The sequence below is a fragment of the Phodopus roborovskii genome, unplaced genomic scaffold (assembly GCF_943737965.1).
Source record: "Phodopus roborovskii unplaced genomic scaffold, PHOROB, whole genome shotgun sequence".
NCBI lineage: Eukaryota > Metazoa > Chordata > Mammalia > Rodentia > Cricetidae > Phodopus > Phodopus roborovskii.
The window spans coordinates 17,034,733-17,050,172 of NW_026126567.1; the positions used below are offsets into that span (position 1 = coordinate 17,034,733).

At 38.3% G+C, this 15,440-nt stretch overlaps 1 protein-coding gene across 3 annotated transcripts in view; it reads right to left on the reverse strand.

The window, feature by feature from the left end:
• The window catches only part of Stk3 (serine/threonine kinase 3), a 181,495-nt gene that overhangs the window by 36,807 nt on the left and 129,248 nt on the right, over positions 1–15,440 (reverse strand). For all 3 annotated transcript variants that reach the window (XM_051202615.1, XM_051202616.1, XM_051202617.1), the window contains one exon: positions 14,704–14,879. In XM_051202615.1, the coding sequence (XP_051058572.1) occupies positions 14,704–14,879 (176 nt within the window). The remainder of the gene's footprint in view (positions 1–14,703; positions 14,880–15,440) is intronic.

Sequence of the window (15,440 nt, forward strand, 5' to 3'; positions counted from 1 at the left end):
CAGTTAAAATCTGAACTCTTGATCCTTTCCCATCCAGTGAGCACCACCCACTGCCTTCCTCAGCCCAGTTGAGACTTTAGTCTGGTTTGTTTACTGATTTGTCACAGATTTTCTGTTCCTTGGGGTTCTTGTCTTGTGACCATGATAAATGAGGTTTATTGACAGCCAACAGGGAACAAAGGAAGGGATATTTTATTAAGTGAAAGGTGAAGTTCTCAGAGGCTGAGGGGGAGCCCAAAATGTACTGCTGACAAAGAAGCCATGTCTAGGGATTTTTTAATGCATTAAATGAAAAAGTAACTCTGACTGGATCACTGTATATGCAAATTAGACCAAAGATGGGGGCTAATCAAAGAGGATTCTGCCAAAGACTGCCTTGGCCTCTGCTCCTCTGAGCAGGACAGAACAGCACATTCCCTGGGGTTTTATCAGGAATCAGCATGTACAATGTACCTGGCTGCATGCCTATGCCGTAGGGGAGTTACAGTCATGGCCAGACAGGGGCCTCCAGTCCCAATTGGCCTCATTTTACCTCCTGCTTCTAACAGTACCTAAAACAGGGTCTGGTCTATATTAGCCATTTTTTGGCTATTCTCGAATCCCTGCAATCACATATATAATTTACAATGAATATATCAAGTTCTACAAGTCATTAAGCTACCATTAAATGAACTTAATAACTTAATCACCCTGACCCCCCCATATCAAGGTAGCTACCTATATTACAAGTGTGGTTGTTTTCAGAAGCCTCTTCAAGCATGAAATTACAGAAGGACACATAAGATACAATTCATTCTATATACAATCTAAACCAGCAAGGCCGGAAAAAAAATGCTTATGCACAAGAGTATGACCTGACTCTAAATCTGTGGCATCCACATCCAAGGCTATGTGTGTGTATATGTGTGTATGTGTGTGTGTGAGAGAGAGAGTGTATATGTCAGAGAGAGAGTGTGTGTGTGTGAGTGAGAGAGAGTGTGTATATGTCAGAGAGAGAGAGAGTGTGTGTGTGTGTGAGTGTGTGTGTGTGTGAGTGTGTGTGTGTGTGTGTGTGTGACTCCTGTGTTATGGGGTGCAGAAACAGAAGGACTACTGAAGCTTGCTGGCTGCCAGCCCATTTCTGAGTTCAGTAATAGACTCTGCCTGTTATACAGAGAGAGTTACACAGCAGGGTACTTAGCATCCTTCTCAGGTCTCCAAGGTACATGTTTGGGCAATTGCATATGTGCGCACACTCCACACATACCCATCACATACAGAGAAGCAGCAAGATTAACAGTGTATGGTTCAGAAATGTATTCCAGGGAGCTGATGAGATGGCCCAGTAGACACAGTGCTGTCTGCCAAGCCTGACCAGCAGAGTCCAATCCCTGGAACCCACGTGATAATAGAGGCAAATTGATTCTCACAAGTTGTTCTCTGACCTCAGCATGTACACCATTTTGTGGGCATCCCCACACATAACACACCACTACAAAAGGACAAGTAAATACATGGTGTTTTAAATTTAAAAAGAATGTATACCTAGAACAGGCAAGATGGTTGATATACAAACCAGGTTCCCCAGGACCCAAAGTAGAAGGAGATAAAGTTGTTTTTTAAAAGAAACACGAAGTTACTGTTCAATGGATGCAGAGTTTCTTTTGGGGATAAGAATAAAATATTCTAAAACCGAGAGCTAGGAAAATAGCTTAATTGGAAAGTGCTGCCCATGTAAACATTTAATTCTCTAAACCACACAGAAAGCCTGGCATGGTGGCGTGGATTTGTGACACCAGCGGTATGGAAGCAGAGACAGAGGGGATCCCTGTGACTGGCTGGGCAGCTGCATAGCAGAACCCGTGAGCCTGGTCCCAGGGTGGGCGGTACCCAAGAGTCCACACCTCATGCGGATCTCTGGGTTCCAGATGCATATGGATTCATGTGCAAACACAAGAACACAGCACAACCCTGCATATAATCCCACCCAAATACTCTAATTGTGGGGTTAGCTGTACAACTGTGCACGTATGAAACCCAGGCTTGATTGTATAGTATAAGTGGCTGCACTAGAGAAGGCAGAACACTGATCAATAAAGCTGTTAAAAATGTTTACAAACAGCTGTGGTTGGTTTTATGACAGATTCATTTATCAAAAAAAAAAAAAAAAAAAAAAAAAAAAAAAAAGGAAAAAAATAACTATGGGAAAGTAGTCTAAAATAAGTTTTTGACAATTTGACAGAAAAGAAGTAAACAAAATGATTGGCATATACATATTCTAAAATACGTTCAAATAAATATTTTAACCGTGTGGTCTTGATTGCTTCTAACACACAGAACAAAGGCAGGAAATTCCAATGCAAAGACTCGTAGGCACTTCTCACACACATGAGTACAGAACAGCAGGAAAGCTGGCGTATGGGAATGAAAAGGCTTTCCAAAATGGTGGCCAAGTTTGTCCAATCAGTGCCCATCTTTTCCCTGCTTGTCTCCTACAGACTTCTAAATCTGAAAATTATTTTAGCTCTTACCTGCTAGAGATTTAATAGATGCTGAAAGGGAATTTGCAGAATTACAGGACTAAATGACTTTCACTTCTTGGAACGATGCATATATAAAAGTTAATTGGCAACTTTCTAGTCAGTTAAGATTTTTCTAAGTTCATCAATTTTATTTTACTTTTCAATACTGTGACAATTACAAACAGGGTTCAGGATCAGACCTTTTAATAAATGCTAACAGGATAAACTGAGAAGAAAAGTTAGAAAGAATTTACTTCAAAGCAGTGCTTTGAAATGAATTCTGTTGATACTGGTGTCCAGGTTACTCACAAACAGGAATCACAATAAAACCTGACAAAACAAAACAAAAAAAAAAAAAAGGCTTTTCCTACTTATTATTCCAGTATGTAACTACTTGTAATAAAGAAAGTATTATTACTAGGGAGGGCATGGATCCACTTTAAGTCACTACTAAGCACCATTTAACAGCCAAGTGCAATTACTGCCCATGTCCTATTTTTGTCTACGTCACAAGATGTAGACAAGACACAAGCTATCCACGCAGTTTTTCTTCCTCTAGCTTCTTAATCAGTTTTGCAAACAGTTACATTTCACCAGGTCCAACAGTCCCATTCTCCTACTCCAGCCACAGGCATCTCTTCTTTCTTTAGCCTCTGTAACATCAGAGCATTTTAAGACTAAATAGATCTTAACTATATATTTAGCTATATCTTATTCACAGCTATTCTCAATGAATACAAAGTAATATTATTTTGAACTATTAATACATTAAAAAAAACCCCAACAACTTAGGTTTATTACAACTGAAAAACAAGAAAATGCTCAAGAACAGAAGGTAAATGTAACAAATCAAAAATCCTTCTGAGTAACTCTGTTTAATGAAGTGGCCAGCAGCAATGGGTGGAGGAAATACTATTTGTTTCTATTTTGATTGGGTAGCAAACTAGATGTGTTAAACATCAGAAACCAACAGCTACATTAACTAGATAAAATGGTATGTTAGGAAGGACAAGAGAAAAGGTAAGGCTAGTTTCCAAGCAAATTCTTTTGGAAAAAGGAAACAAACAAACAAAAACCCTCAAAATGTTGTTTGTATGTTATTCTAGAAAAATACTTCTAAAAGTAGAATGTGAAATACTATTTTACACTTACATCATGTAATTTCAAGAAAATATGAAAAATGTAACTTATTCTAACTCAGTGTTGACCATATTAACAGTTCCTATTGTTCTGGGAAATAAATTAATTAAGAAAAATAGTTTCTGTTATATGAATAACATCTAGTAAGACAACAGTCTGTTCACACGAGGGTTTTAGCTATTTTGAATGCAATGCCTAAAAATTCAATGTGTATGCAACTTTTTATGTATGCAATCTTCTTAGTGCATATATTGTATATTTGTGATCCTTCTTAGTAAATATGTAAAAAAAGTAAATAAAATGTATTTGTATTCTAAGACAAATATAGTCTCACTGAGCTATCTGAGAATGCCCTCCTCCACAGGGATGCTATGGTGTGGCCTACACCCCAGGCCCTAAGTGCATTGCTAAGAGCATCCACAGAGAACCCAGAGAAGGGAGGAACTGATGCCTCTTGAGAGCTCGCTCCTCTGCCTTTGTGAAATTTCTGCTGTTTTAGTATAAATTCTTAAAACTGACTTTCAGAAATACACCAGCACGTGGATCCCACCTATTTTCCCCTGAAATATGCTGTCTGTCCATCTGCACAAAACATGAAATCTGGACAGAAGTCCTCAGGGACAGAGCCCTTCTACTCAAAGGAGCCAGTTTCATTATTTCATGTTTCCTTAAGATACTAACACAGGCCAAGATCTTCCCAAATTATAAAGCCAACTAACGAAATAGTCAGTTGGCTTAGAGAATATGTGTTTACTTGTCAATAGCTAAATTGATATGCATGATCCAGTTATACTATTTTAGTTATAAAGCAGAGATGGAAATGAACAAATCCCATATGCACCCTATTTTAAAAGTTGTAGTTCGTTATAAGCAATGTGGTCATTTTTGAAATCCCAGAGTAATAAACTACAAATGGAGAGAAGAGCATGTAACTAGCCGAATATTTTCTGAGCTTCTCATTATGGATTCACCTTCAGTCCAGAGTTACACTTTCACAGTCAACGTTTTTAAGGCAAATAGACATGTTAAGAAATATTCCTTGGTAATACAAAGTAAGTTCTACTTTTTAAGAAGCCTCATTATAGAATTCTTGATGCCACAAATTAAAAACTGAATAAATGTATAAATAATAGGTGTCACATTCAGTATTTTCACAGCATAACACTAGACCCGGAGAACAGTTAATTTATCCTGTCCATTATAAATCTGGATAAATGCTAAAACTTTTTGGGTGTTTTGGTTAAGTAAAAATCCAACTACTTAAAGATGTTAAATCTCAAATCTGACTCAAACCTCCCCTGGTTCAATTCTCTGGTTTAAACTCAGGTTTAAATCCCTGGTTTAAATCTCAGGACAAAATACCAAGGCCTAAGTCAGTTAATGTGCTGGCTCCCGTCCTAGTTCTGGCTCATAAGGGGGCGAGGGAGCACTGGAGCAAACAGAGGTCATTGCCAAGCCTGGCGGTCTCAAGACAGCAGGTCCTACTGTGGCACAGCCTGGTTCTGCTGAGAACTTCTCACAATGCCGTGGCATGGGGAAGCATGGTTTTGTTGGTTTTACTGGGTTCCCTTTATAAGCAAAGCCTTCTTCAGGAAGGGTCAGCTCTTTCCCTCTGGTGGCATCAGTTCAAATCCCCAGCCCTCCACAGGCAAGGCACGGGTGCTAAGCAGAAACCTTTATCTTTTCCTTCATCTGTATTGCTTCACGTAAGCTATGGGAAGCAGTGATATTCTATTCTAGGGGCTCAAATAGACTGGGTACGAGGGAAATGTGAATTAGTCCCTATTCTCTCTGAGGGTCTGCTGTTTCTACGGCTCTTCCAGCTTCTTCCAGTAAGCCTTTATCTTCAGAACATAGGAACTGAAATGTTATCACACTGGTGATTCCAGGACAGGTTTGCAGGCTCCACCTAGGAGGCAGGATGCCAGTCGTCCTTCCTAGTAAGGGTATTATCTATGATGTATCTTGGTGCTTCCAGCTTGACTTGAATGAGGAAGCTGTTAGGAGAAACACTGGACCTCAAGAGTCCCAACTCACCTTACCCTCTTACACAGGTTTGGGACTGCTGGAAATTATTCCGAAACCTCATGGTAAACTCGGGGTCAGCAGTACTGCCCTATTTGATTGGTGGCTTTCTCTCAGGTAGGGGAGGAGGGGCTTTTGCATAACTTTGGCCTTGGTTGTGAGCCTTAGTCTTCAATCTAGAACCAGCCAGAAGTATCCACTCAGCATTAGAAATGAAAACTGATGACTGAAAAATACATTTTTAAGCATTTCATGTGTTTTATATTTTATTCCTTCATCATATGTCTAGTGTGTGTGTGTGTGTGTGTGTGTGTGTGTGTGTGTGTGTGTGTGTATAACTACACACAGTTAACTGAAATAAGCTCCTGTCCTTAAAAAAGCACTGATGGGCTCAGGCTCAGACATGTACTTACTCCATTCACAATTGGATGGATCAGACACTGCCAGACAGAAAAGTCAGACTGTGATGGAATAATATAGTTAAAAATAATAACATGTCAGTGAGACCGCTGGATTCTGAGGTCAGTGTTGTCGACTCTGCAGTAGTGTGGCCTATGTCAGTCATCCCAACAAGGGCAGTTAGCAACAATTTAGTCTTAAGCTTCTTCCACAGTCAGAATGTAAGATAAGTCAGTATCTACTTCTGGAAACTGTTTTCTGTGACTGTTTACCTTCATGCTAATAAAAATACTAATACAGGCCACATATGGCACTTATAATTCACATTCATTCAACTTTTCTTTGTGCCATAAAGAATTCCACAATGAGACATTTTTTAAAAAAGTACATACTTTGTATCTCCAAAGAAGTGTTTCTTAACTTGTCTATTTCCCTTATAAAAATTGATTCTAAAATTGTAACCCTGAATTGAAAGTGACTTGGAAAGTTTCATGCTAATTCATGTTTTGAAATATATGTGCATCAGGGGTTGATTTAAGTATATACCTAGTTAGTTACAACTGTCTAAAAGGTGCTTTTATAGCAACTGCAGCCTGGGACTGTTAAAGAACTGTTAAGAAAAGACCCAATAGCTGGAAAATTTTATCGAGGCAAATAATCTCCCCATCCAAACCCAAAGAGCACCACTTCAACCCTGAGAAACATTCAGAGGCAGCTCTGTTTACTATTTAATTCATAAAGAGAATGAAGGACTCTTTCTGTGACCTCTGAAGTAAATCAGTGTCATCAATATATCACCTCAATATGCTCATCTCAACAGTACAGACTATCCCTCTGTCACCCCTCAGAAACTGCCATAAATCTATCTGTCTATGGTTATGCTGCGAAAATGTCTCTCACAGTTGTGAAGTCAGGGACTTTGGGTTTGAGCCAAGACACTTGGACTTCAGACTTATGTTGTTAAAAGAAATGAGACTCCCTACATAGCTCAGGCTGGCCTTGAACTCACAGTTCTCCAGAGTGGGAGAGAGAACATGGGGAAGTCAGCTAATCTAATATCAGAATGTGAAGGAAGAACAAGCCAGTACCAGTTCAACCAGGCCAGTAAGCAGACAGGCTCCAGAGAACCAAAAGCTACACAGCAGTAAGCCAGTTAGAGAAAGGCCTTGGATACTCAACTCTGTGTACTCTCCAGATCTGCAGTAATTGTGAAGGCATAATGCTAAGTTTTCATTTAAATGATTTTTTGTTTATTCCAATTCAAGTAAAAACTACCCCATTCCCATACACATTCAAGTAATTTTATATGGCCTGGACAGGTTGTATTTCTACATTTAGTAATATATGTGTATATATGTAACAACAATTAAAAAAAAAAAAAAAGAGGCCATGAATTTGAGAAACAGCAAGGTGGGGGGTATGTAGGAGAAGTGGAGGGAAGAAAGGAAGCTAGCAAATGATGTAATTATAACCTCAAAAAGTTAAAAAAAAAAAAAAAAACAATTCCATCTCAAGACACAAATTGATATACTCCTGGTGTCCTCAATCAATTCTAAAACTTAGTTTAAATCTCATGGTTTATTTCAAGAGGTAAATGTTAGCGGACACCAGTTTTAAATTAAAAGATGATGAATTAGATCGTCTAGCCCTTTGATCCTAAAATTCGATGTTGATTAACATCTTTCGATGCACTCACTCTAGCAGTCCTTATGCTTACTGACTAAATATTCAAAATACGTTTCTGAACAGAAAGCCCTCAGAGGCAAGATGACTGCTCCAGACATAAACACTAACCCAAACATATGTTTGGAGAACAATGCATTTGTTGTTAATGTGAAGTAGCCAATTTCTCCAACGCAATCTTCTAAGTAAATTACACTCAAGAAGGACAGGCTACTGTGAGGAAAGGCTTTGTTTCCTAGAACTTTTTTTGGTGGGACATTTTTCTTTTTACCATATGCTTTAAACATCTTAATAAATTCCAATATGGTGACAAGAAACCACAGACTGCACCTGTGCCTTCTATCTTAATTAATCCAATAAGCACAGGCCTGCTCACTTTAATTTGTAAAGGAAATGATGCCATATTGACTTCTAACTTAAGGATTAATTACCTAAATATGCAGAATTAGCTTAATGTTTCAGTTGATTTTGCCTAGACACAACTATCAAATAAAAATTTCAGAAACTGTGCTTTAAATACCACATGTAGAACTAAGAAAGCAGAAACTTTCCCTTAGGTGGCTAAATGGTTTAAATTATACCCCAGAAACCAAGCATCTCACCTTTAACTCCTCTAGCTCTGCTGCCTACTATTCTCATTATTTTCTGTGCTACATGAACACTTATCTTTGAGTGGACTCTGATTCCCTTAAATGTCTTGTAGGTGTCCAGTCAAAACTTTACTCAGATCCTACAGAGCTAGACAATCACATGACACAGTTCTGCACATACCACTCCATCTGTTGGACATGATTGCCAACACAGTTTCGTGAGCTGGCAAAGAATAGGCAAGAATTCTGCAAGGATTTTGAAGTGCAGGCTTCTCATTAATTTTAATTTCCTGTTGGCTCTCCAAGGAACGAGTGGGGAGTGAAAGCACGATGTACCACGTCCACTGAGCTCATGCCACACGTACACCTGTAATCATAAACTCACCCAGGCCATCCGCCCAACCTTGGAGATTTTATGAGTTTATTTCTTCTGTACCCCATAAAAAATAAAATAAATAAATCTAAAGCACCCACAGCTATCTTTTCATATTCTGTTAATACTCTTGCACACATCTGGAAATAGTTGGCAATGATTATTTAATTAATGCAAAGCTAATTGATGACAATGTGCTTAAATACCCAATTAAGATGACTTCCTCAGTCCACAGAAGAACTGAAAAGAACAGCCCTTCCAGTGTAAGAACAGCTTTTAGCCACAATCTCTTTAAAACGTGAAGAAGCATCTACACTTCAACAGAGAAAGCACTAAAAGCCTGCCCAAGGCTGGCTCTGGTTTTCTCCTCACGCTTTCTATGAGGCGGGCTCTGCTACTGGCTTCTCTTGGGCTTTTAATGTCCACCAATGTCTCTTAACCACCCTTTCACACACTGAAAAAGGGGAAGGACCCTGCAAAAACACAGGAAGACGCCTCAAAGGCCCAGGGTGGCTGCAGGGCTCATTCTTTTTCTGGGTTTGCCATTTTCTGAGTTTTTTCAGAAATGACTTAATTTGTTTGGTTTTCCTTCAGCCCAGTGGTTCTCAATCTTCCTAATGCTGTGATCTTTAACATAGTTCCTCGTTGTGGTGACCCCGACCATAAAATTATCTTTGTTGCTACTTCATAACTGTAATTTTGCTACTGTTATGAATCTCAATGTAAACATTTTTTAGAGACAGAGGTTTGGCAAAGGGGTTGTGACCCACAGGTTGAGAACCACTGCTGTAACCAAACTGACTTGTAAACCCGAGAATCAGAGGTAGGACTGCAGAAGGCCTAGGCCAGTTCACAGTCGGAGGAGAGGGTTTGCTTGTTTTCTACCATAATTACTGCAGATTTTAGTTCTGCAGTGCTGCCCTGGAGGGGTTCTTAGAGGCCTTAGCTCAAAAGAACCACACAGACCAAGTAAATAAGAATCACAGTAATCAGGAAATGCTAACTTACAATCAGTTTGTGCTAAAACAAAAAACTAGTTGACTAACTAATTCCTCTTACACTAGTAAATAATTTTCAACCCATTTTCTTCCTTTAAAAATACTGGAACTAACAGATGGCTTCTAAATATTTGCTGGTATTCCAAAGTCTTTACATTATCAAAAGCATGTCTATATAAATATGATACTGTAACTTTTGAAAAACAAGATCTACATGCACTCTATTCAAACAATCTGGATGCTAAGGATGTTTTGGAAATAATTTGAACAAACCCCAAACATCAGACTGGTGCTAGAATAAGCAGACCTGCCTTTTGTATATGTTTTGGGCATCTTCATGAACACACTCCAAACAGAACCCCTGCCCCCTTTTAACCGAGGAACAGTAATGAGCTAACTAGTACAAATACATTTTATCTCCTATCTTTATATAACTTTCCAATTGGTCATGCCATAAATTCTGTTGCTATCTTATTACATCTAAGAACATAATGAAATAGATCACAAAAAAATCCAAAAGACAAATACTAAAAACTTAAAAGAATATACACAAATCACATTGCAAATAGACTTTAAGATTTAAAAAAAGCATCCTAGTCCTAGAACATCTGGGCAGCAGGTGCCTCTGAGAACAAGCTCCACCCTTCAGGGATTCACTCTGAAAATCAAGATGGTTAAGTGTTCTCTCATTTCTTGAAAAGGCAGAAAGACAACTTCCATATCTTGAAAAACTGGACAAAACAACCTTGGCTTGCTTAAAGCAACTTCTATTAAGCAGACAAAGGAACCTACATAATTCAGTTCTCTTTTGGAAAGCAGCCTTGAAATACACCATATAGAGAGGACACACTTCACACTGCAAATGAGTCACACACTTGAGCATTCTGTATGAGACAGACAGAGAACAAGTATGACCAGATTTCCCTTGTGGTACACAGCAGGTATCAGGTGGAAACCTATCTCACCTTCTGTTTACTCCCTTACCCTGTGAGCAAATTACTGTACCCAATCACACACAATGTGCACCTATGCTTTTGCCACGCTTTGCCATCTTCCAAACTCACTGTGGTTCTTAGTTCTTTACTCATCTCTAGGCAGCCCTTCTTTTTTTTTTTTTTAGCCCCGCTTATGTACTCTTCTGCGGCTGCTACAGATATTTTCTATTCCTCAAAGTGTTGAGAGGGTGGAGTGGTTCCAGGTGACAGGTGCGGTGAAGGCTGCTGTGGGCAGACTGTTCTGGTCACTCACTCCTCTTCAAGGCTACCAAGTCTGTGCAAGTGAGTGAAGAAATTATTCTGCAAAAATGGGGTCTAGTTTTATAATCCTTAAAGTCTCTGTATGGCTGAAGACACATCTCCCCTCTTGAATCTTTTCATTTTCTACTCTCACCAAAATACCATTCATCAATCTAGCAGGCCAATCATTTCTGCTGAATCATCTTTCCTAATGTCTCCTACACTGATGCACGTCGCTTTATTTGTTACCTTTAATTACTATTTTACTCCAAGTCCACACCTTATAACTTACTTTCTTGTCTTTTCCTATCAATCAATCCTACACATAATCATAAGAAAGTTCTATTACTATGACTCAAAATAATACAATGTGTATAAACCAGATGAACATCAGGGCAGATGTAAGATCAGAGATCTATAAGAGTTAGAAAAGGTAAATGTCCATGGTTTGAATTTTAATAAAGCAGCTGGAAAAAATATGAACAGAAAATAAATTTACCAGTATCTCTCACTGATTTACTTTATAATATCCTAACTGAAAACTCATCAAAACTTGGTTGTTTTCTGCACTCGGTCTGAGCCAGAAGGCTGAGAATACACACACACTCTCACACCCCCCCACTCACTCACACACACACACACACACAAAAGCACGTGCACTCACACATAACCACACATACACAGGCCCACACACCTATCAATTTCTGTGTCCAGAGTTTTGCTGTTGTTAAAGGGGTTCTAAAGTTCACTATTTCTTTATGTTTAGTTCTTTAATGACTAGTGACACTGAGCACCTTTTGGTGTATTTATAAGTACATTACCTTCATTGGAGAAATTGCTATACAGCTCCTCTGTTCATTTTTAGATAATTATGTCCTTTAGCTGTTTAGCTGTTCATTAAACACTTCAGATATCAACTCATCAGCAAATATGTAATATGAATTTCCCTAGTGTTGTGGGTCACTCTTGACTGCAGAGCTAACATCCTTTAGTGTACATGTCGTTAGGGATGATGTAGTCTGGTCTACCTATTTATTGTTCTATTGCTTGTTCTTTTGCTGTCACATCCAAAAGAAAAAAGAAGGAACCCAGCATCAGAAATCTTCCTGCTTCTCCAGTTTCTAGATTTATACCTTTCATGGACTTGGGTTAACATAAGTGTCAGGCTTTATTCCCTTCTTGGGCATATCCAGCTTTTCTGGAACCATCTGTCAAGGCCAGCCTGGTCTACAGAGCGAGTGCCAGGATATGCTCCAAAGCTACACAGAGAAACCTTGTCCTAAAAAAAAAAAAAAAAAAAACCTAAAACCACTTCCACTGCTGTCCAAACCATCAAAGGGTATTAAACAGAGAACCTGCCTCCTGACTGCCTAAGGGTATTGGATGGAATCATGAATTGCAGCCATGTCTAACATATCTGCCAGAAATCTAAACAGATAAATTCAGAGGCCATTTGGCTGCTTTGGTCACAATGATAAATTCCTGAAGCCACTTGAGAAACCCTAGGTGAGACCCACAGATAAACCACTTAATGAATCCAGCCACACTGCTATTCCACAAAATGACTAGCAAATAAAATATTTATCTAAAGCCAGGCCTGGTGAAATGTTCAATCCGTGGGACTTATATTGTAGAAAGAGCGAACTGACTATTATAGATTGTCCTCTGATATCCAAATGTGTGCTGTGGCACATGCATGCCCATACAAACACTCAAACATAAAAAATAAATAAATGTGATCTTAAAGCATTTAAAGCCATTAAGTCGGAGGATGGTTCCAAAGACTACTGAAGCACAGTTAATCCATCTCACTCACTACTTCTTATCTGTAGTGTTTTATCCACCACTCATTGTATGCTCATTTTAAACCACCCAAGAGGTTAAGATTTACTCTGAAACAAGACAGAAATCTTTGATGCTAAATATTCTACATTATTCATCAAGTTCATGAATGATTTACAGTTAGAATGTCAGCATTCTAAATAATTTATGTATTTCTTAAGTAGATGGATTAAAATGAAATCTTACCAGAATAAAAGAAATACAGATTTTGTTTTTCTAATTTCTTCAATATTGAAAAAAATGGTAAACAGATACTGCAATTGCTTTCATGCTCACCCATGGAACACAATGCTAACATCTACTAGTGACTATTACTAAATTTACTGAGGACAGATTTTAATTCTTAATGCTACATTATGAAAAAAACTCAAGTAATGAAGACATTTAGGAGAAAAGCATTGAAACATAAAAATATTTATAATCTCAGGCCAGCAAAATGGCTCAGTGGGTAAAGACACATGACCCCCCCCCACACACACACCCAGCTGCCCAAGTACCTGGGAATCACATGGTGGAAGTGAGAACCAACTTCTGGCTTCTAGTTTCTAAACGCACACACACACAGCCCATATACACACATATGTAGCACAAGAAAGATAAAAGACCCAGAGACAGATACTGGGGTTCAAGCTGCAAGCTGAAGATCAGAGAAGTAAAATAGCCAGCCACTAGCTCTTACCTCTACCTCAGCTCAGATTAAAGGGGGCGATCCTCAGGCTGCTCCCGACTTCACTGCTCCTGAGATTCACTCAGACTGTTATGCTCTACTCAACATGGCTAGAGACTCTATGCCTTCCTATCTTCAGTGTGGCTGGAGAATGAATGTCAGTTCTGACACCCTGTTCTTGAATTAAATACCTCTCATGAGTCCTGAGACTAAAGGTATGTGAACCCTCGTGCTGAGATCATCTTTGTGTGAGCTTTTTCTCGTGTCTGTCAGTGTGACCTTGAATTAACAGAGATCTGTCTACCTCTACCTCCCAAGTGGTGGGATTAAAGATGTCTACCACCACCTGATCTCTATAGCTTGAGGCTGGCTTTGCTTTCTTAATCTTCAGATAAGCTTTATAAATCATAAATAATATATCACCACACATATACATAAGATACAGACAAATACACACATACACAAAAATAAAGGTGATTTTAAAAGTCACTACTTTAAATTAATTATAATCCCAAATTATTTATCATGACATCTAAAAAATGGGTTAATACTACTTAAAAATTTAAGATGTGTTTCTATTACATTTTATTTGCTTATAAATACCATGTCTGCTAATAAATATAATTATAAATGATTATAACTTTATTTGGAAAATTGCTATTCCTTAATACTTTGCAAAAGTAAAAAAGTATTTAAAGGTTGCTGAAAAAAATTTTACTGCATTTTTTCCATCAAAGAATTCATCGTGAGAACTTAAAAGTTTTCAAGTTCTCTAAACAAATGCATTATGATTTATATGTATTCTTTGCATTCTTTAAAGAAACAAATAATAATGAACCAAGTAGAAAAAATAAAGGAAATGAAACAAAACACACACTATGGTACAGTTTTATACTGAAGCTCCATGTTACTTAGACAGAAGCTCCATGTTACCTAGACACAGTTTTAATGAGGAAACCACTCAGAGTTAACACTCCCATTAGTCATTTAGCGTGCCGTGTCACAGTATATCTGACTCTGCATGTTTTTTGTTTTGTTTTGCTTTGATATCTGAAATGGTTACCATGTATAGTATTTTGGAGGGTCTACAAATTTTGCTGTTAGTATAGTTCCGTAAGTAAGCTACAATTATAGCCCCTGTCATAGTCGTACTTAATATAGTCTATAACTTACAGACACATCGTTCATATTTATGAATTATGTCCCTCAATGTGATGAAAGTCTAGAAAAAAGAAGGAAAATGTACTTACAAAGTCAAAGTCTCCATCTTGAGGGACTCTCCAGTCATCAGGAAAAACCCTTTGTGACACAGGGCAGGACTCTCGCACACTCTGATTACAGTTTTCATGACTCTTGTTCTTGAAGCCCTGCTTATCAAAGTAGTCCATGAAAGACGGTCTTTGTCCTTGCGGTGACGTGGCATTTCCTTAAGCAAACAGATACAGTGTAAGCCTGACACTTAAAGATGGCAATATTAAAGGGGGAATTACTTTTAGTGAGCCATATAGTAAAACACAGTCAGTTCATAGAAGTGAAATGGATAAGTACCCAGGCCAAATAAACATGAGACAAATACATAAAGAGCTCAAATACTTTTGACTATAAAAAAACACTTCATTACTTTAATGGAATCTTTATCATAATTCTATTAAGAATAGTACCAGTGTCAAGGATAGTATATTTTAAACATTTCTGTTCTTTTATGTTTATGTCTGTTCTGATTATAATGGCAGACTTTAGGCTGTTGAGAAATTGGAGGGACTGATGACATTTTCCCTTCATCTGACTTGTAAGTCTTCTAGCTGGTTCCCCTGCTCCTTGGGCTCTTATGGCTTTGCCTGTCTTATTTATATTTTGGTCTCCTGAAGCCATTTCTTCGGCTCAAACTGTCTTAAGCTCCATTCCCAAGTTTACAGCTGCTTGTTATTATACCACTTAGTGGAGATGTATCTGAATTAGCAGTTAAGTTCTGAGGTGAAATGCAAGG